Raw genomic sequence first — 22,288 nt, forward strand, 5'->3', positions numbered from 1 at the left:
TACTTTCAGGCAGTTGACGCAACCTTCTGGCAACATTGTGTAAAATCTGGAGTGTTGATTTAAACATGAGTGTAAAAACGCACCCGAATCTGGCACAAACAAAATAAACATAAGAAATGTCCTGAACAGATCTACAATAGGCCCTTTCACGCATGTTGATATTGATATATATTTAAACTGTTGTGTTATATAAACATATTGTTTTTACATACTTTGTTCACAGAAACGCATCAGTTTTGAGCCCACCACCACCTACCTATTGAAGGACTTGAAGCCTTTCACTACTTATACTTTCCAGCTAGCTGCACGTAGTAAACACGGAGTGGGAGCATACACCAATGACATCTCTTCAGACACCCCCCAAACACGTAGGTCCTCTTCTTTATCCAAGCTCTAGCTTTGTACAGTTAGCCAAAAAAAAAGGTAAAAAAAGAAACCGTGGGGAAAAAACTAAACAAATGCCCACGTTTTCAAATGCATTCCTAATTCCCTCACACACTCCCTGCTGCTATACATTAAATGTTTGGTTAAGTGAAGAGCATTATGTCTCAGGCAAAAAAAGAAAGAAAAAAGATTAAAACAAAAGGACGGGTGCATTTGAAAATTGGGCATTTTTGTATATTTGGTTTAGCAATTAAGTGTTTTCTAAGTCCAGCTGACCATGCAGTATTGACTTTGAAAAGGTTGCATGGGCAGTGTACAAGGAGGCTTTCCTGTGAAGTCGGGTGGCAAGGTTACAGAATCATCTCCTCCTCCTCCACCTTTGTTGTGCAAAAACATTCTTGGCTGAAGCCAATAATAGAGCCTTGAATTATTCATATGAATCCCCATCTCCGCTTTATCCAACTGTCCGTCTTTTGATTAACAGAAGGGCAAGTTTGGTCTATAGGAAACCTTGTCTCCTGACATCACACGTCAGCCAAAATTGAGAATTAGCATATTGAGACTGAGCTTTCTATGCGGCTAAACACGGCCACTAAACACTTACGTTGAGGTCAAAGGGGTTTTCCATTTCCTTAATGGGGGGATTGACATTAGTCCTTTGAACCACTTTGTAAATCATTACATTCGTGATTGTGGCATAAATAAAATACCGTAGAAAGCTCAAAGCAAGTACTGTCTTTGAAATTAGGGAAATTCCCACCCAACAGACCTCAGGTTTATCAGACATGGAAACTGGCAAATTGTAAATTCAGTTGTGGATTAAGAGATGAAAGCAGATACATTACATTTATCTTGTTCTGATCTCTCTGAAGTGGATTCGCTTCAAATCATTACTGTAACCGTATGGTTGTTGTTGCACATCTGAAGTAAATCTGAGGTCTCTGAAAGACGCTGTAGGTAGGTATATAAGATCAGAAGTTCAAAATTTAAATAGTACATTTCTTGCAAAAACAAGAAAATAAAAATGTTTGCATGCCAACGTTGTCAAAATGAAATAAATCAGTCATGTCTCCTTGGGAAGTTCTCTGTACAATCAGGCTTTTACCACAAACCAACAGGCTTCGGAAAGGTTGGTGACCAATACAACATTTTCTTCTTTGAACTAGTTGATACATCAACCTTTATGTTTTTGGATTGATGGTAAACTGCTTGCCAAATTCATCACAATTATTACCCAGTTTAACGTTGAACAGTACTGGTTTATCGCAGTCTTTAGTCCAGTAATGTGTTAGGGTGTGTTTTTTTGTTTTGTTTTTTCAAAGGTAGGTTACATAATGTCAAGCTGTCCATGCTCACATCACCCCCGCATCCATTCATACATCATCTGTGTTCTTAATTTTGTGTGGTTTCCTCTTTATTTGCGATTATTTCATTGACTTCAAATACCATTTTTGTCCACATAAGTCCCTGTGCTTTGTCCTTATTTTGTGTTATTTTTATTTCCCTTTTTCCCTTCCTTTGTTTGGTCGTGTGTACCACCCATCATCATCATCAAAACCAACACTGTGAAACATCCCTTAAAACACAATCCAACTCTACTTATGACCCGATCGAACAAACAAACAAACAAAACAATCCTTGCTGCTACCCCTAAAAACCGAACGCCCAATCAGAGCCATCAGGCCCACCTCAGGATGTCAGGTGCCATAGCCCCAGCTCCACCACTGTTCTGGTAAGTTGGCGGCCACCCCCCACGGAGTTACAAAACGGAATCATAACCAAATACACGGTGCAGTACGCCATCACCGAAGGGGAGGATACGACCACTCAGCAAATCTCCGACATCCCTCCGGAAAACTCCCAGTACCTTTTGGAAAACTTGGAAAAATGGACGGAATACCGCGTGACTGTCACTGCTCACACAGATGTCGGGGATGGACCAGAGAGCTTGGAACAGCTCGTCCGCACAGAGGAGGATGGTATGTGTTCGACAAAGCACTGCCCCCCAGCTGCAAATCCAGCGCACCCTTCTAAAACTCCTCCCCCTTCTAACACTAACCTCCCCCTCCTCTGCCACTCACAATCTACAATCTTCTTCTTCCTCTTCTTTTATAACCCCTCTGCCTCTACCTGCTTCTAATAGGACTGGCCATGTTTTTGAGCCCACTTTTACTAACCTGGACTACGCTTTATTTTTTTATTTTTTTTAATAAAGAAACTGTGACTCACTTTTTGAAAGCATATTTTTCTTGGCTTTTTTAAGTACTCAATTTCAACACACTGGCATTTTGACCTGCACTGAAGCACAACAGGCCTCTGACTTCCACTCCCAACTGTCATTTTTCTTTTTACTAAATATCAAATTCTGTCTGCGAACTTTTTTGAATAATACATTTTATTCACCATAACCACTTTTTTTTTTTTTTTACAATGAGCAACACTCTGGACAGTGGGAATGACATAACATGGAAGGAATTTTTTGAAGGCCATTTTTTAAAATATTTTTTCTCTGCATTATGATAGAATACAATCATTTTTTATCCATTTTTCCCCGCCCCATAGCCAAAACTCTTGCTGTGCTTCAAAACATTTGAAGCGCCAATTTTTTGGCTTCCCTTTTCTATTTTGATGAAACACATTTTTATGTTTTTTTTTAAATCCACTCTACCCATGTCAGTGGTCAGACCTGTTTTTTTTGGCGTTGTTTTTCTTCTTCCTTGCCATTGTTGAAATATTGGTGTCATACAGTGCTTATTGCAGTTTGCCAGCACTTTTGTAGATTTTTCTTCTTTTTTTAACCCCCCTACCTCAGCGTTTTGCTCTGGATTTGGCCAGGAATTTAAAAAGGAGAGGGAAGGGGTTCACTATAATTTTGACCTTTTTTTTCTCTTATTCCATGATGTCCCCATCCAGTTCCCAGCGGGCCACCTCGTAAAGTTGAGGTGGAGGCTGTCAACTCCTCGTCAATTAAAGTCATCTGGCGCTCGCCGGTGCCCACCAAGCAGCACGGTCAGATACGAGGGTACCAGGTGCACTATGTCAGGATGGTTAATGGGGAGCCCATGGGACAGCCAGTCATCAAGGACACCTTGATCGATGAAGCTCAGGTAAAGCACCCACCCCAGCCAGCCACCCCTCTCTCTCTCTATCTTTCTCTCTCTCTCTATCTCTCTCTCTCTCTCATACACAGCCACTCTGTCTTATCTGGCTTTCGTCTCTCACTCTCTGTGTCTATAACCTTCACAAGTTCTCTGACACAGAGAATACAACTGAAAGGAAGAGGCTAAAAGCCCAGCTAGCTACACAGTCCGGATGGGTGAGCCTCGTGTCTCACTCTCACACACAAAAAAAAAGAGAAGGAAAATGTTAGATTATCGTCATGCCATAATTGAGTTTTTCAATTATGGCAAAGTGCCTTTTGTTCTAAGGGTGGCACTCAAGGAAAGGCCATGGAGAGTCACCGAAATCAATAGGGTTAATCCTTGAGGGATCATGAACTGTATGTGCTCAGCACTTTTCATGGAAATCCGCCCATTGAGTGTTGAGATATTTTGTGTGCAATTGGAAAATGTGGCCTATGGGTGGCGCTGGGGTCACTGAAATCAGCTGGATTCATCTTCTGGGGAGCATGAATATAGCTATTTTTGTGTGACATTGTAGTATGACAAAGTAGGGCATTAATTCACAAGAAAAACATAAAAAGTTGAAGCTGAACCTGATGATATCTTATTTGGGACAGATGGACGGTCTTTAGCCACACTTAGCAGGGCTACAAACATGCCACACAGTACAGGGGAACAAATTCATGGTTTATACATTTATTAACTGTTATTATGGTTTATTATTTATCAGCTGTAATAATGTGACTGGTTACACTTTTATACATGCCACATTATCACTCTGATAACATTGATTAGGCTATGATTACCTGTATCATTTCTGATGTACAGCTTATTGAATGGGTTGATTGCCAAAAACACAGACTGTATACATCGTCCCTTATTCTTGCTCACCAGTGACTAGTACAGTATGTACTTGGCCTTATGTTTGTGTCTCTCTTCTCTCCATATTGTTACATGGTAATCAGTGGGAATATGATGATTCAGCTGAACATGTGAGTAGATAAGAGATACCCCCTCCCCAACGTCCAACTAGGGCTGGGTGATATGGACACAATCTAATATAACAATATTTTTTACCAAATGCCTCAGTATCGATAGTGTGACGATAGTAGCTTATTGTGATTATAATGTACATTTTAGCCGATGTACAACAAGCTCATAATGCATCGCGATGTGATGCGTTGTCAGCTTGTAGATTGGCAATTTTCACAATTTAAGTATAATGATATCAGGATATCGATATATCAATATATTGCCCAGCCCTATACATCCAACCTCTGCATGAACTTGCATGTCTGTCTTCCGCATCCTCTGCTCATGACGATTTATTTGCAACAACTCCCTCTAACAGCAGTGTTTATCTCAAATGTCAGAAGGAATGGTTTAATGGCTTAACGGTTCTATTCTATTTACTAAGTTTGTTCAAAGAATACAATGAAATCCAGCTTTAAACGGTTGTGTTCAGCTGCAGTTGTTGATAGACAAAACTCTATTTGCCGCTTGTTTATTAATCAAATTGTTTTACTGCTCAGTACACAGTAAAATCCACAGTGTTCATTTTACGGGTCCATTTTTTACACTTTTAGGTTCGGGCTAATGCTTAATGCTAATGCTTAATTTACGTTCCGTCATACGATGGTGTCACGCGCCTAAAATAGCAGATCTACAAACTCGCGGTGTCGATCTGCAATTTATGGAAGTATAAATCGGGCTTAAAACGTCGCAAATCTTTGGTCTGTATTAGGCTTTAGAGTTAGTTCAACACTCTGGACATTGCTGTGTACTGTACATATGCTGCACTACGTGCCAATTCTTTATGCAAATTGAGAAAATGTATTTTTCGGTTGCTACTGGCATCCTAACCCATACCCCTGCTTGACTGAGTAACTGCAAAATAACTATAACTAGTGTCTGCTGACTAAAATGTGTGTTCTTTCCACAGGAAATGGTCATCACAGAGTTGCAGGCAGAAACTACGTATTCTGTTGCCGTAGCAGCCTATACGACAAAAGGCGATGGGGCTCGTAGCAAGCCCAAGCTGATCACAACCACTGGCGCAGGTAAAGCAACTGTCACCGTTGACAAATCTCCTATAGCTCCTCTGCTAATGTACTTTGTGATCCTCCCCCCCCCCACCAAAAAAAAGCGTTTGCCGTCTGAAGCTGTGAAATTGCACCCGGCGGAGAGAGAAAAAGAAATTGCTAGATGAACCTTTCCCCTCGATGGCTATTAAAGTGTGAATGCGGCTAATTGCTGGCCTCATTTATGACAACAATTGTAAATCCTCTCAGCTACTGCTATGATACCGGAATGCTCACATGGGTTAAGAGAAATGAATAGAAGAAAAGGAAAGGAGAAAAAAAAATTGCTTCCTGTGCAAGCTGTTCCAAGTCTCACTGGCCTCCTTTGTGAGAGAATCCTGGTAGCAAGTCGGGAATACCTGCTGTGTTTATGTTCATAATGCAAAATGGTGGGATTTTTTTATTTATTTGTGTCACAAAATGCTTTCATGCTGCATCGGCCTCTAGGTGTACAGACACAGGTAGTGAGGTTTGAGATGGAAATGAGAGAGAGAACTGTTAGAAAAGGTTATGTTTCTTTCAATATGTATAGAAACACAGCATGACGTCTGTTTCTCTCTGCTGGGTGTAACAATGGTGGCATCACCTGATCATTGTGTGGCACAGAAAAAGTGCAAAAAATCCCTTATTTGCCTGATGAAAAGGCATGAAAAGGCCTTAAAATATTACATTTCCTTTTATTTCATCTTAGTTGCTGACTATTGGCTCATATTTGCCCTGATCACTTGGATGTGGATTACATTAACGCACTGGTTCTCAACCTGGGGTCCAGGAACCCCCAGGAGTCCGTGACAGGGGTCCCCAACCAAATAATTGATAGTTAGGAACCAAATAACTCATTGAGTGTACACATTTGTAATGAGTATAATTACAAATGAGGATTTTTAGACTGGGTGTAGACTGGGGTCCCAGAGATAAACATCCAGGTCCATGGCCTAATACATATCAAACTGGGGTTAGTTGAAATTAAGAAGGTTGAGAAGCACTGCACTAACGTTTCCACCAAGTTGCCTTACAGATACTCTGGGAGCACCAATGTCCTCCATAACTGTAACAATGCGTTTCTCTCTCCATTGGCATTGCCATAGTTCCCGATAAGCCTCGTCTCATGGTGAGCACCACCAACATGGGCACAGCCCTCCTCCAATGGCACCCCCCTGCATTAACCCACGGACCCCTGCAAGGCTACCGCCTCCGTTTCGGCCGCAAAGACGTGGATCCGCTGACCGTCATCGAGTTTCCTGAGCGCGAGAACCACTACACTACCAAAGAGATCCACAAGGGGGCCTCGTACACCTTCCGACTGTCGGCGCGGAACAAGGTGGGCTTCGGTGAAGAAACTGTGAAAGAGGTCAACACCAACGAGGATGTACCAAGCGGCTATCCTCAGACCATTACGGCCGAGGGCGCCACTACGACCACCATCCAGGTTAGCTGGAGACCCCTTTTGTTGCCAGAGCGCAATGGCGTTATCGTGAAATATGCACTGCAGTACAAGGATATCAACAGTCCTCGCAGTCCATCGGAACTCTTCATCACCGCTCCAGAGTCCACCGTCGTCCTGGACAGCCTTAAGGCCGACACCACTTACGATATCAAAATGTGCGCCTTCTCCAGCAAGGGCGCTGGCCCCTATAGCCCAAGTGTCCAATTCAGGACACAGCCTTTGGATCAAGGTAGGACCATTCCCCAAACCCTTTTTAGCCCCTCCACCTTACTCAGAATTCTGCCCCTACCAGATTTTTCCGAACAACAGCAACGTCCTCTGCAAGCGTCCTCAAATGGCAGAAGGTGAAAGGGGAAATCGGATCCGCTAAAGGACTCGGTACAAACCACCAGGACTATTTGTCCTTCCCATAGTCTCCTCACCTTAAGAATGATTTAAAACAGAAAGATAAATAATATGGTGTAAGTATCTGTGTCCTTTGTTTTGTCAGCTGAGTACAGGTCAGTCAATAAAAGTAAGACATGCTGTTGGTAAGAAGGTAAGAATGGAGTATTTTAAGTCTGCTTTAGTGCTAATTTCAGGCTGGTTATGAAGGGAAGCAATCGCAGGTAAGCACTGTGTGTGGAGCCTCTGTTGGTTGGTTGATCTTTGTGGCTAAATCACCCGCTCCCCCTTTCTTTTAGCAGTGTTTGCAAAAAACTTTCATGTGAAAGCTGCCACGAAGACGTCAGTGCTCCTAACATGGGAGATCCCAGACAGCTACAACCCAGCTCAACCCTTTACCGTGAGTGCTAAGCTCTCTCTCTAGATACTTTTGTTTAGCTCTACACAATATATTATGACTCACCACATGAAGAACATTTAAGTCAATTAACAATTTCAATCAACAGTTTCATTTTATGAAAATAATTAGTACCCCATGAAAACAGTTATGTTAATTGGCAAATTAGAAATGGCGACCAGATTAAAATGCAGAGAAGTCACCAAGACTTTTCCATGGTGTACAGTTATATGTTGCATTGTAAATGTGTTCAATGTTGCCTTATAAACATACTTACAATGCATTATAATACTGTATAATTATAGTCATAAGCACTCATAAATACTCATAATTCTTTATAACAATAATCATAGAAAATGTTATAACAAATTATAAGGTCAAGCATTATAACACTTCATAATTGCTGGACACTCAGACTTTCTTTTTGGCAAAGATCATAATTGTAGTAAAAAATGTTTATGTATTATAATCACTGTTATAATGCATGATCATGTGATTATAAGTCACCTCAAGTGGTCATTGGGTGTTTTAAGTAAAGTAATGACATTCCTGACGGTGTAGTCAGAAATGTGTGTGTTCTTGTTTAGATTTAATGCTATTGTCTTTCTGTGAGTGTCCAGCAATTATGAAGTGTTACGATACTTGACCTACAAGGCTTTATAACGTGTTGTGATTGCCTTATGAGTACTTGAGTGCTTATAACTTCACTTATACAGTGTTATAAGCAGATTGCAATGTATTTATTCTCTGCCTTATAAGTAATAATGCTTTATGGGCTTCCCTTTTAAGGTTAAATATGTCAGATGTTGAATGTTAAATGTGTCAGACGCTGACCTATATGTTAATTAATTATGCAGATTCTTTACGACAATGGCCAAAGTGTGGAGGTGGATGGGAAGCTCACACTGAAGCTGATTACTGGTCTTCAGCCGGAAACGCAGTACTCCTTCCTCTTGACCAACCGTGGGAACAGCGCCGGAGGTCTCCAACACCGCGTGTCCACCATGACTGCCCCAGACATCCTACGTACGAAACCATACGTGATCGGCAAGACCAACACCAACGGCATGGTGACCGTGGAGCTGCCAACAGTGCAGACCTCTGAGAAAGTCAGGTGAGTAGCAAAGACGGCACAGAACAGAATAGAATATTACTCACACACTCGGAAATTACCATTTTGATTCACTGTAGTAGAATTTAGCTCAGGGTGCATGGTGGTTGAGCCAGTTCAGAGTGGGTGAAATAATGTTTTGTGCAAGCTCTAAACATTGCAATTGCAGGATGAGTTAGAATAGGGAAAGAGATAATCGAGATGAAGGCAACACGGAACAAATAACAGGATAGCAGTTAGACTAGTGCACTGACCATAATGCTCATTGCGACTCCCAACTGGTGTCATGTCTTTGCTCTCTCTGCCATATGTTTCCTGTCTCTCTACACTCCCCTATCTAAATAAAGCATAACATGCCAAAAGACATAATGTAATACTTACATAATCAAACACTACAATGTTTACATTTTTTGCCTAATAAAATGTAATATAGAATATAGTAGAATAACAGAGCTTTTTGTTTAAATTTCCATTTCACATTTAGAAAACAGTGTAAAATAGAGCCTTTTCTACTGGAGAATTGTACAGATTGAGATGAGATTATGAAGGTAATGCTTTAATGGGATTGAAGAGCTTGTATCACTGAGCTGCTATTCAGACTAATTGGGTTGGACTTTAGTAAATGATTTATTTTGGTTGCTTCCTTGCTTGGCTTGTACAACTTGAGCTTTCCTATAGGGCTGCAACAATTTACTGAACTAATCAATGTAATCGATTATACAAAAATATATATTTTTACAATATAATAGATTTTCCAAAACATAAAACATTGATGATCTACAATCTATTACGACACTAGCACGACACCGTTGTATGATAAAGTGTAAAATATGGCTTAAGTGGTTATTCATACTAATCAATATAGTCGATTATAAAAAAAATCTATACAAATGTTTTCATATCGACGAATATCATATTCGTTGAGGATTTTGTTTTTTAACCGCTTCTCGATTATTTGATTAATCGAAAACGAATTTGTTAGAATAATTGCTAAAAAGATCATTGATAGTTGCGTCCCTACTGTCCTACGCAGAGTTACCATCCCATTGTCCTGTTTTTACTATAGTAATGCATTTCCGTTTGTTCCATTACACTACCTCATTATAACACCTCAGTCGGCACGCAGGTTGAGACAATCCTATCAAACTAAGCCCACTAGTCTGTGCTAAGCCTTACAAAGTCTCTCCTACTGGTTGAACAAAGCTTGGTGTTGTCAAAAAGCCAACAGCCACATCTGTCGGTAGACTGGCGCTACAAACCCGTTGTGGGTTTTTGATCTTGCTTGATGCACTTGGCTCTCTCTCTCGCATGACAAAACTTAAGCTAATTAGTTTCCCATTAGCCTGCCACGCTGCCTCCCTGGCTAACGCTAGCTTGGGCTCAGCTTGGCCAAGAAGCCCCAGAAAAACTCTGGCAGAAGCCATTATCTCTGTTACCACCCCGATGGAGGGTTGAAAATCCTTCTAATTCCATCTCTTTTCTGTGCACACAGAGGACTGCTAATTAGCTCATGGGGGGCCACTCGGCGAGGTGTAACAGTGGTGCTTGATGTTCTCTGAACAGGTCTCAATTAGTTGGAAAACATGAGGAGAATGGCCCTAATTGAGTGATGGAGCATAGATAGGCTAATTGCGTTGATGATGATGTACATACTGTTTGTACCCCTAATAAACTGCAGAAATTCAGACTACTTTGATGTGAGTTTTGTTTGTTTTAGGTCAGGACAACAGCCGCTTATACTTTAAAAAAAGGAAACTTTGATGTAGTGTGCAGTAAAAACTGATAGTGACCTTTGACCTTGGCTAGAATATAATTCAGCCTTAATTTGTGTGGGTTTTTTTTGTTCATATCCAGGGGTTACTATGTGGTGGTGGTGCCACTGAAGAAGCAGCGAACTGGCAAGTTCTTCAAACCTTGGGACAACCCTGATGAGATGAACCTGGAAGAGGTGGGTTCAAGAGAACAGTTGGTTACATTGTTTTAACCACAGTAGTAGAAGTAGGTGTCCCTATTTTGGGAAAATGTTCAAAATTGTAAAAAAGAAAAAAGAATTTAAAAATATGTTTATTTTTAATAACAAAAATAGATCTGCAAACACTACGTGTCGCATCGTGTAACATCTATTTCTAATCATTCAACAAAGTATAGGGCTTAAGTGTTTAAGATTGCCAGGAAACACATAATGCCTATTGACAGGTTACAGAAAATACATTACAATACATACAAGAAGGTGTGTTTATCACCAAAAAGGATGACAAAAAATGTAAAGTAGAATGATCAATTTATTGTTATATTATTGTTATTTATTATTTATTTTCGTAATCCCAGGAATCACAGGAACAGGTACTGTAGTACCTGTTCCTGTGATGAATTTCAATCAATCAATCAATCAATCAAACTAAAGGAAAATTTCTAAATGCATTCAGTTTCTTATTGTTCTTCAATTCATTCTTCCATTACATACAAAAATTACTCTTAAACCCAATCCAATAAGCGGCATGCATACAGTGTATCAGACCTTTCTTCTAGAGTTGGCATGCATGGAAGAAGTTGGACAGATAGTAATCCACTGTAAGTCTACCCCCAGGTTTGACGGGGGCGTCGGGAACAGGGAGTGATGCTCACACGCTGATTGACGCAAATGGCTGCAGAGAGCATTGTTCTCGTGGAAATGAGGACAATGTTGGAGTAGCCATCAAGTGTACTGCAACTCAACCCCCGCTCCATCATCCTCTCTCTCTCTCTCTCTCTCTCTCTCCCTCTCTTTCTCTCTTTCTCTCTCCTGCCCTCCCTCTCTGACTGTCTGGTAATTACCTGGAGAGCTGCATCAGACCTCCGTGTCTCTCCCCATTTCAGGGGAAAGCTACACAGCAAAATCCGGAGTGTTACTTTATCTCTGGAAAGTGACCACTTTCGCTTGCACTTTCAGAGTTAAATGAACACTCCAGGTTTTGCTGTGTGCAGGCCAGCACTTGGGCACAAAGAACTTGACGACTTTTTAATTCACCTAGCTAATCCTGTGCGTCGTGCAGCCTGCTTAAAAGCATTAGCGGGGGAAGCATTTATTGCTGTTTAGCGGTGGCAACCGTGTACAAGCTTGTGAGGTGAAATTTGGCAAAACTTTCAGAGGAACAAACGGAAACTTCTCTCTTCACACCTCCTCACACACCTGATGAGTGGCAGCTCAAATCGGTGTCTAGCCGAGATTTGGCCGTGTAAAAGTACTCTCTCAGGCCTTGTGTGAGACTCTTAATTTATTTCTAAAGCCAGACATAGCTGAGTGGGTAGAGAGGCCGTCTGGTAATCAGAAGGTCGCCGGTTCAACCCTCAGCTCGCCCAGTCTAATAAGTGTGACAGTGACAGTGTTGCCAGATTTTGTGAGAGAAATAAGCAACCAGGTCTATGAAAACAAGCCCAAAAGAGCACTTTAAACCTATACACATCGGCTATTTGCAAATAGTTGTGAGCTTGTAGATCTGCTATTTTAAAAAACATTTTGTGGAAAAAATAGACAAATTTGAAATATTACCAACACAAATCTGGTACAAAATATTTTCAGATGGGGATACGCGGACAATTACATATTCATTTGGGGGGTCCTTGACATGAAAATGTTAGAGAACCACTGGTTTAAACAACATTTAAACCAGTGACCAGCGACTTTACAGAAAAACAAGCCCAAAGTCGCTTATAATAAGCGGACATGGCAACAATGGTCCCTGAGCAAGACACTTAAAAGAACTCCCACAGTGTACTCATCTGAGCTATCTGCTGGGTAAACGCCGAAAAGTAATTTCCCCTTCCCCGGGGTACCTGTAAATACTGCCTTTCAACCCTTTCCCCTTAATGGAAGTTGGGAATCAGCCCATGGATTCATATGACTGTTTAACCCACTGCAATGTCTAGACGTTGAAGGGAACACTTGAGACTTCAAATATTTTGTCTTAAGCTTGCCATGAACGTAATCAATCAAGTCCCCAGTAGTACGTAAAAGGCCAAAGAAGAACACACATATGTGTCTCGTCTTGCACTTGCAATGACTTTATCGTTCTCGCCTCCAGGGCCCCTTGTCTGTAGCCTTGACCGGTCGCCCAAAAGTCCACCCTCGGTTAGAATTTATTTGTTTGTCAATATTGGCACTCACCTTTTCCCAACTTTTCCCAAGGGCAGCTAGAGTTAGCTGTGTTGACAGGGGAGATGATTGAAGACATTATCGGGGCACCGACAGCCCCGCAGCCAAAACAGAGCACACACATAGACACACACACACACACACACACACACACACACACACACACACACACTCACAATGCATACTTGACTGACAGGCAAATGCATGCATACACACACATGCGCGCGCACACACACACGCACGCCGCACGGATACAGACACACTAACACATACATACAGGCACATAGCCACGTAGTGCTACAATTCATATTGTTATTACCAAGGAATTTAAAATGACAACTCTATCGAAGTATAATTGTAACTGTCTGCAAATTCAGCCTGTTATTTATTCCTTTTATTGACTGATCTGTAAAATACTATTTTGGTAGTCTTCTCATTGAAGCAGGTCACCATTTAGGACTTTCAAAACACACACGAGAGATGGCTGTAATGTAGCTATCATTCTTATTAAGGCTGCCTGCAACACACACACACACACACACACACACACACACACACACACACACACACACACACACACACACACACACACACACACACACACACACACACACACACAGGCACACGCACACGACACAAACTTTTAATTAGCTATTACACTTATTTAGAATAGGTGGTCGTGATATCTTTGTCAGTGTGTTGTCAGGTGTGGAGGTAGATAAATGGGTGTTTTGAAGCAAGGCTCTCAATATCTTAGTTCCCCCTCAAAGCATGACATATCAAAGCACAATTCTTCTGAAGTATAATTGTAACTGTCTGCCACTTCACTCTGTTATTTATCCCTGTTATTGACGGATCTGTAAAAACTATTTTGGTAGCCATGTCATTGAAGCAGACAGTAGTTTGATTTGCAGGTCAACATTAGATTTTTGACGAGATACAGTCTGTTAGGAAAGAAAAACACTGTCTGCTGTCCCTTCTCATATATTTTTCTTTCACTCACTTGTCACTAATGGGATGTTTGAGAATGGAGATTCATCAGTCAGAATCAAAGTAAAAAAAAAGTTGCAGAAAACCGCTTTTATTCTATTTTTCTTTATTCTATTTCTTGATGTCAATCTGATTGTATCTACAAGAGAGAGTAGCTGAGCTGTGTGACTTTTGAATATCATTAATTTAGTCCTGTTTATATTGTTCGCAGCTATTGGTGAGATCCACACATTCTCTTAATTTTCATCCTAGTCCAAAGCAGATAGAATAACTACTCTTTTTTTCTCTAGTGGTCTGCCTTTTGCAGAACGTGTGCGTGTGTGTGTGAGCGTTTTGTTTGCTTGTCTGGGAGGAGATTCAGTGCTTCCGAGTTATTCACAACTGTCCACGTTTTTTACTCTTCTCACTTCAGCTGCTCAAAGAGATTAACCGGACGAGCCGAGGCCTTCGCTTCCGGAGGCAGATGGAGCCCAAACCCTACATCGCTGCCTACTTCAAAGACCTGCCTACAGAGTTCACCTTAGGAGATGCCAAGATCTATGGCGATTTTGAAAACAAGCTGCTCCAAAATGGCCAGGAGTACATTTTCTTTGTGCTTGCCATTCTGGAGATGTCTGAAAATGTAAGGCCGATTGCACAATGTTTTTTTGTTTGTTTGTGTGTGTATGTCCTTCCTGTAAACATATTAGTTTGTTCGCGTCTACTATTTCATTCCCCAACTGTATTTCTCATAATTATTTGATCCATGTTTGTCTTTCCTCATGACTTTAATGACATGAGTGATGTGGCCGCCGGCTTCACTCTTACAGAGGATGTCTCATACACACTCGGTGCTAAAAGTTGCGTGTTAACACTAACAGTCAAAAGGAAGAATTCCGGTGTGTTTTGGCGGGGGGCTTGTACTCTGCTTGGATGTGTTACTTTGAGGCTTCCTGTTGAAAGTCTAACGCTTGCACAGACAAGCCGGCCCCCACCGCTGCGGGAGGGGAGGCCTCCTGAGACCCCAGCCAATCGCAGGAATGCGTTGATAACGGGGCTTCTCTTTAATTGCGGCCTATGTGCGGTCCACCTTATCTCCACCGCTGCAGTTTGTGTGTGTAGGTGTGTGTGTGTGTGTGTGTGTGTGTGTGTGTGTGCATGCGCGTGTGTGTGTGTGTGTGTGTGTGTGTGTGTGTGTGTGTGTGTGTGTGTGTGGAGAAAGAAGCTGCATGATTAGGCGGCTGCAGGCAGGATGATGGATTTGATGAGCTTCGAGGGCTATAGTCCAGTCTCACACACACAACCCTGACTTCAGGTGGAGAAAAAAAATAAAAACGATAATGATGGACAGAAGGAAATCTCTACTTTACCCACCAAAGCAAAGATTTGCTTTTTTCTCTGCCCCCAAGCTTTTTTCTTTTATCTCTCTCCACTCTGAATGTGAATTACCTCAATCAAAGCCCACAAATGTAAGATATTGCGATATAACCCATCATTTTTATCAGGTCAGTTTGCAACTTAGCAGGAATACACACACACACACACACGCGCGCGCGCGCATGCATGCACGCACAAACACACGTGCCCGCGCGCACACACACATAATTGCTAATTACACTTATTTAGCATAGGTGGGAGTGATGTCATAGTCTGTTTGTTATCAGGTAGGATCGTGGGGAGGTAGATAAAATGGAAGTCTTGATGCAAGGCTTTCAATATCTTCGCTCCCCTGAGGACAGGGTGTATCGTTTGACATTCAGTGGTGAGCTCTGATGGGTAGTCGAGATTGCTTCTCCAAAAACCTCTGAGGACTATTTTATTTCCGTCTGGGTAAGAAAGAAACTCCGACCAAAATACATACGTGCACGTTGGAGCATGAAGCGATCAAATTCATGTTTCCTCTTGTGCATTTCTATTCCTATTTGCTGGTTCGATGTCTCAGGTCCCTAGAGACTGCAGTACTAGGCAAGCATTCATCATCCACCCGGCATAGCCAATTCCACACCACTGTTGTGCCAAACACACACAACAGTTGTGCACTTTAAAAGGCCAATGATCTGAGATGAGACAGGATGAAACTGGCCTTACAAAATACTGAAAAGATGATTATTATGAACTGCTCCACTGCTTCTAACAGTTGGGATGGGTAAATGCAGAGGACAAATTCCAGGTATGTGCAAATGTACAAACAACCTCGCCCGTGCGTGAGAGAGAGAGCAGTTCAAACCGGTGACATGTTTCTCTGCCAAACGTTTTTGTTCGGTATGATCAAAAGTAAGTGTTCCAGACCTCTAGTACAAATGGCTGTTTGAGTGTTTTGTGTACTTGTTTATTTGCTTGATTTTCAGCCAATTGACTACGGATAACTCCTTCGGATAAGACTGGATAAGACATTGCAAAGTTCCCAGGCTAGCCAAACTAGAGTTCCAGTCAGCCTTATGCAAATTGTGAAAGCACAACGAGAGCAAATTCTGATCGTCTTGTTCAAACGCTGTCACATCATCAAATTAAAAAAGTTGCTGAAACGGCAAGGAGTACAAGACTCATACTTTTACAGCCTTTTGAATAACAATTTTGACAGCAAAAGTCCAACACAAAGACCAGACAAGCCGTGTTTAGCATAATAACCCACTTTAAAGGTTGACAGATCAGAAAATGAAGTAACAATCGATAACTCCCTTTCCTCTCCTCAGACCATGTACGCCACCAGCCCCTACTCTGACCCTGTGGTGTCAGCTGACATCGACCCTCAGCCCGTCATTGATGAGGAGGAAGGCCTCATCTGGGTGGTGGGCCCTGTGCTGGCCGTGGTCTTCATCATATGTATTGTCATCGCCATTCTCCTGTACAAGAGGTGAGGATAGGAAAAAATGTACATGCAAAACGTGCACGTGCACACGCATATACAGAACATAAAGAAGTCTTGTGCTTTATTATGAATATACACGCGCATGCACACAAATACATAAAACACTTTTAGCTTAAAGGAATCGTGTGCTTTATTGTGAATACGCGAGTATGTGCGCGCACACACACAGTCATATTTGGATTGAAAGCTAGAAGCAGACACCATCTTGAGACTCTCAATCACCCTCACTCTGGGGAACGCACGCACACACACACACGCACACACACACACGCATACGATTTCAAAATCTCTGAGGAGCCCATCTGTACAAGCTGTACAAGCCGTCTCCCCATCACATGCAGACAACCACAATCCTTTACACAGACACGAACGCTGACTGAAAGTTAATCAGACACATCCATCTACTCCACCCCTCACACACACACACACACACACACACACACACACACACACACACACACACACACACACACACACACACAGTAGCAGACAGACAACTTGCAGTAGCATACCCGCCTCAAATCAAAACAGCCTGCAGCGGAAGCTAGCCCGGTTTGCTGTCAGTGCTCGTCAGTCAAGCATATAGGCGGAGGGAGAGCTCTCTCCTGACGGTCTGCTGCGTGTCACTGCATGCGTGCACAGTTTTAGAGTGGGGGCCCCAGGGCCCGGGCCTGAGCCTGCATGCGCCCCGGCCCCTCCATCCCTCATGCCCCCTACCCTCCCATGCCCGACCCCACTGGAGAAAAACTCAGCTCCAGTGGCACCTTCACCGGTACACACGTGCAGGCACGCCCACGCACACGTGCGCTCTCTCTCACATGGCAGGCACTCGGCGTACAGATTTCACCGCCTTTCCTCGACGCTGCCTTTCCGCCACCCCCGTCTCTCTCTCTTCCCCACGCAGCGAAATCCTGAGCGCTAATTCAACTCCGACGGGTCCAGTTTTACACTTTCGGAGTTCAGTCAGCGCTCAGGATTTTACTGTGCGCGCTGAAATATTCTGCAGGGCTCATTCAATCAGTTCCCTGATACTGAGCTGAACTTCATAATAGTCCTAAGGAAGTAATTTTAGGCAGGCCAGATTAATAAGTGTAGAGTCAGCGTAAGGTATAATCAGTAACGGTACATTTTTGCTCCATCTATAGTATCATTGTAATGCGTTTCACAGGGTTAGAGCTTTAAGCCTACAAGCTTTACACTGAGTCTTCACTCTGTAACCCGCTCGTCCTTGGACTCCAACACTCGGTTTGAGTTCTGGATCAGGCAGTGCCAAGGAGATCCAAGAAGTAGAGTTGAACTGAGGAACCCTTGAAAGAAAAGACGTTTGGGGGGGGGGGTGTGGGTGTGGGTGGGGTGGCCGTTCCCTGTGTTTCTGTTTGCGGGCCGACAGATTTACACGACAATTACTCACGTCAATGTCACTGCCACGTTGGGAGAGCGCTCGGCCGCGTAGCCGGACGATATTTCACACGTTGAAATCAATTTTTATGTGACACTATGTGCGTCTCATGTGTGGAGCAAAGGACAGCCGTGTAACGTTGAGCATGGGGAAAGGACGGGCCAGATGATAACAGCTATCCAACACAGTGGGGAGGTTGCGGTGCTCTGCGGTCCTTTGCATAACGCTTTATTGGTCAAATCAGTTTGATCTGAAGGTCAAAAGGCCCAGGTCTGGTGCTATGGCCCCCTGGTCAGGACTCAATAAAAAGGGGCTTGTAAACCATTGCTTTTATTGCTTCCCAAGCTCAGTTCATACTGTACACAATGTGCTGATGCCAGTTTAAACATCGCATTTGATCCCAATTGTTTAACAATATCAAACACGTTATTGTTGAGTTGAATAATCGCTACAGTATCACGGTTTTACAGTATGTGAGGCTTAAGAGGATGTTCATGCTTGAACAAGAAGGAATCGGCTGCTGTAAATCAGCTTGAAATAACCAAAGACACATAGCAAAGCTTTCCGGTTGCACCTGAGACAAAAACTGTAGTATCTGAAATGAGTCCCGAGGCTGCATAACTAAGCGTATAGTCTCTTAGGTGAAGCATCTCTAATCTCGCACGCGAAGCAAAAGTGATGCCGTGATTGGTATCATTTTGTGGAGATTCCCAGTTATTACACAAACTATACAAAATGATGGCCAGTATTCTAACACATTAAGACCGGGAACTCATCTGTGTGTCCTTTTTAGATTCCTTTGGCTGTTCAGATCTACAAGCTCATAGCGCGGCACCGAGTGCCGCACTATGAGCTTGTAGATCTGCTATATATTTTTTTTAATCATGAAATTGTGTGCAAATCTTTGAATATATATATTTTTTAAGCAAAAATGTTTTACTCAAATCTTTGCTTCCGGGGATTCTACAAATGTCTTCTAAATCTTAACATTTGTCGCTATACTGTATATCACTGGTGCTCAAACCTTTTTCATGTCAAGGACCCCCAAAAATGATATGTATTTGGCTGCGTACCCCCATCTGAAAATATTTTGTTCCAGGGATTTGAGTTAAAAATGTGTATATATATATTCAAACATTTGCACACATTTTCACAATGTTTTTCAAATAAATAGCAGATCTATATCTGCTATTTTTTTTTTATAGCCCAAAGAGATCATAAAATGACACAGATGCGTTCCCGGTCTTAACACATCCACCGCCAAGGGCTAATCTCATAATGTACTCACCAGTGCCAAGGTTTTATTGTTGTTTTTTGTTTTTTTCAGGTCGCCATAGGCCCCGTTAAAATCCTTTAGATTGCGCGATCCACTGTTTGTAAACAACGTACACATGTCCTGGTGTCTACTCGTCGAGACCGCGTGTCAAACGGAGCCGCCATGTTTGAGTTCTGACCGTTTATGTTAACATGGGAAATGCGAGGATGAAAAACTACATAGGTTTTACAGGGCTTTTAGTGTACGACTTAGAATGGAGGCCGACGGGAAACAAAAAACGGGATCGCACTTCCGGTCGACTTCCAGTGGTGTTACACTGAAAATGGTCCCCCTAGAAAATTGAAAAAAAAAAAAAAATCGAAAAAAAGGAAAAAACACCCGGACCGTAGGACTACGGTTTCGGCGCTTAACAGTTGGATTTAACGGACCGTAGGACTACGTTCTTGGCGGTGGATGTGTTAATGGGCTAATTTAGCCATGAGAACTTAGCGGGGGGGGGGGGGGGGTTAAATTCTCCTCAAGGTCAGAGGGTCTAATGTTGTTTCATTTCCTTCCCTGCTTGCCAATTGGAGCAGCAAACCAGACAGGTAAGACTATGAGGAAGTTACACAGCTACGGCACCAATTCCCACTGAAGCAGGTTTACTACATAGACCTCACTTTTGTACACTATACCTTTTGGTTATCAAACTTTTTTTTTTTTTTTCAAGGACCCCCATAACTCTCAAGAGTTACAGACCTGTGAAGGTCCATTTGGAACCCCCCTCAAGGAACCCTAAGGGTCCTTGGACCCCACTTTGAGTAGAACCACTGCTCTATACAATCACAATGTTCAAACTGTGCACTTTTACAGTATTGGACACTCAACCTGGCATCCCCATTTTGGGCATGTTATTATAGGCCACATTTTCCAAAAAATAAATAAATATATATATATATATATATATATATATATGCAAGCTCACGATCCAACGTGCTGTGCTTGTAGATCGGCTATTTTCATTATTTCTCACCCCCTATTTTCATTAAATCTCACCCCTTTCTCCTTATGTTCAACTGCTTTGCCTTTATTTCACCAATGGAGAACAGCACAGCATGACATCTCACCGCCTACAGTACACATGGGGTGATCGTAGGATCTTGTACTTACAGTATAATTTCACCTTCACCCACACATGCGCTCCCTGCTTCTCCTCCCATAGCTCATACTTTCCTTGATTTTTGCACTTTAAGGTTGTTTTTGTGTGATCTCGGTTTCCCTTTGTCTTCGACAAACACCAGCAGCCTTTCTGTTTCGTGCGTTCATGTGTGCCCTCTGCCTGACAAGCAGAAACAAAAAACTATCCCTCAGAATATCAAGATGTGTGTTTGAAGTTTGTTTGTCTTGTGATCTCTTACAAACCACGTCATCTATAGTTATTGACCTTCATGGTGAATGGTGGCTTGTTTTATTCAAGTTGAACTAAGACAAGGGGCCAAAGAACTAAAGGCCACAATGACTTTAACATAATGTTTTTACGGTCTCTGGCATTGGGAGTTATGAATCTGTTTTGGCATTGATGAAAAGGATTAGATATCCTTGATTCCTCTAAAGTATTCACGTTAAAACATAAAGGCTTATGTTCTCAATGTATTGTCAATGGTTAGTTTTATAGTATCAGGAGGAATTAATCCTGACATCTTTTTATCCCATCGCTGTTTATAAATTACATATCTCTACCCTCAACTTACAAAGCTGTTTGAGGTCATATTAGTCTACTCTGAACCGCAGTCCAGAATTGGGAAAGAAAGGTCTTAAGAATGCAGAGTAAGTGAGGAAAGACAGGAAAGGATAAGTGTGATTTGAATGTGCTGGGTTTTCTTTTATGCAGGAAAAGAGCAGAGTCTGAAGCGAGGAAAGGAAGCCTCCCCAACAACAAGGAAATGCCACTGCATAATCCTACCGACCCAGTCGAGCTCCGACGTCTCAACTTCCAAACGCCTGGTAAGAACCAACAGAACCTACCTACTGATGTCCATCTCAGTCTTGAAAAACACACTCCAGTGCACTGGAAAAAAATGCACAAGTACAAAAATGTATAAACACAAAGAGAACTAAAGGTCATAAAACCAAAGTAATTGTATTCATTCGAATTTGCGCAATTTATCAAAAGGACAAATTCTGTTTTATTTTTATTTGAGTTATTTGCCATTTGCCGCCTGCTCATTTGCAACCTTTGCTGATGTTAAGTGCAACACCATCGCTTACCAACCATTACCATTGCAAACGAGGATCAGTGCAAAAAATAACTCGTCCCAGCTACAAAAGTGACAGGTGAGGGACACAGGGTCAGAAATGACAGTGTTCCCCCCAGAGAGAGAGAGAGAGAGAGAGATACTGCTTAGTGATGAGTGAAAATACAGAAATGCGAGGTTGACACATTCATGGCAGCTCACATCATCCTGTCCACCCTGACCATACAGGTCATTAAGACCTGTCATGCTTATTCAGAAACGAACAAGGTGCCTCGTACCGCATCCTGTTGGGTGGAAGTCACAGGATGCAGTGCAGCGGAGGTCAGGCTACTATGAAAAGTGTCTTGACTGGGTGACACATTTCGTGCACGAGCCAATGGTTCAGCGACAAGAGACGCGATGACAAGCTGTGTTCACTGCGCTTGACCTTTAGCGGAGAGTTGAACAATGGTCACGCTTCGGTTCGTGTCTCCATGTGGCCTT

General features: G+C 42.3%; 1 protein-coding gene across 1 annotated transcript in view; it reads left to right on the top strand.

The window, feature by feature from the left end:
- Window positions 1–22,288, top strand: part of LOC308102374 (receptor-type tyrosine-protein phosphatase delta) — a 180,321-nt gene that overhangs the window by 116,984 nt on the left and 41,049 nt on the right. The window contains 12 exon segments of the mRNA XM_080452060.1: window positions 224–368; window positions 2,058–2,363; window positions 3,298–3,491; window positions 4,472–4,498; window positions 5,449–5,566; window positions 6,676–7,263; window positions 7,718–7,818; window positions 8,673–8,929; window positions 10,781–10,874; window positions 14,461–14,670; window positions 16,721–16,881; window positions 21,442–21,554. Of these exon segments, the coding sequence (XP_080308186.1) occupies window positions 224–368; window positions 2,058–2,363; window positions 3,298–3,491; window positions 4,472–4,498; window positions 5,449–5,566; window positions 6,676–7,263; window positions 7,718–7,818; window positions 8,673–8,929; window positions 10,781–10,874; window positions 14,461–14,670; window positions 16,721–16,881; window positions 21,442–21,554 (2,314 nt within the window).

This window comes from Gymnoscopelus braueri (assembly GCF_963280865.1).
Source record: "Gymnoscopelus braueri genome assembly, chromosome: 15".
Lineage (NCBI taxonomy): Eukaryota > Metazoa > Chordata > Actinopteri > Myctophiformes > Myctophidae > Gymnoscopelus > Gymnoscopelus braueri.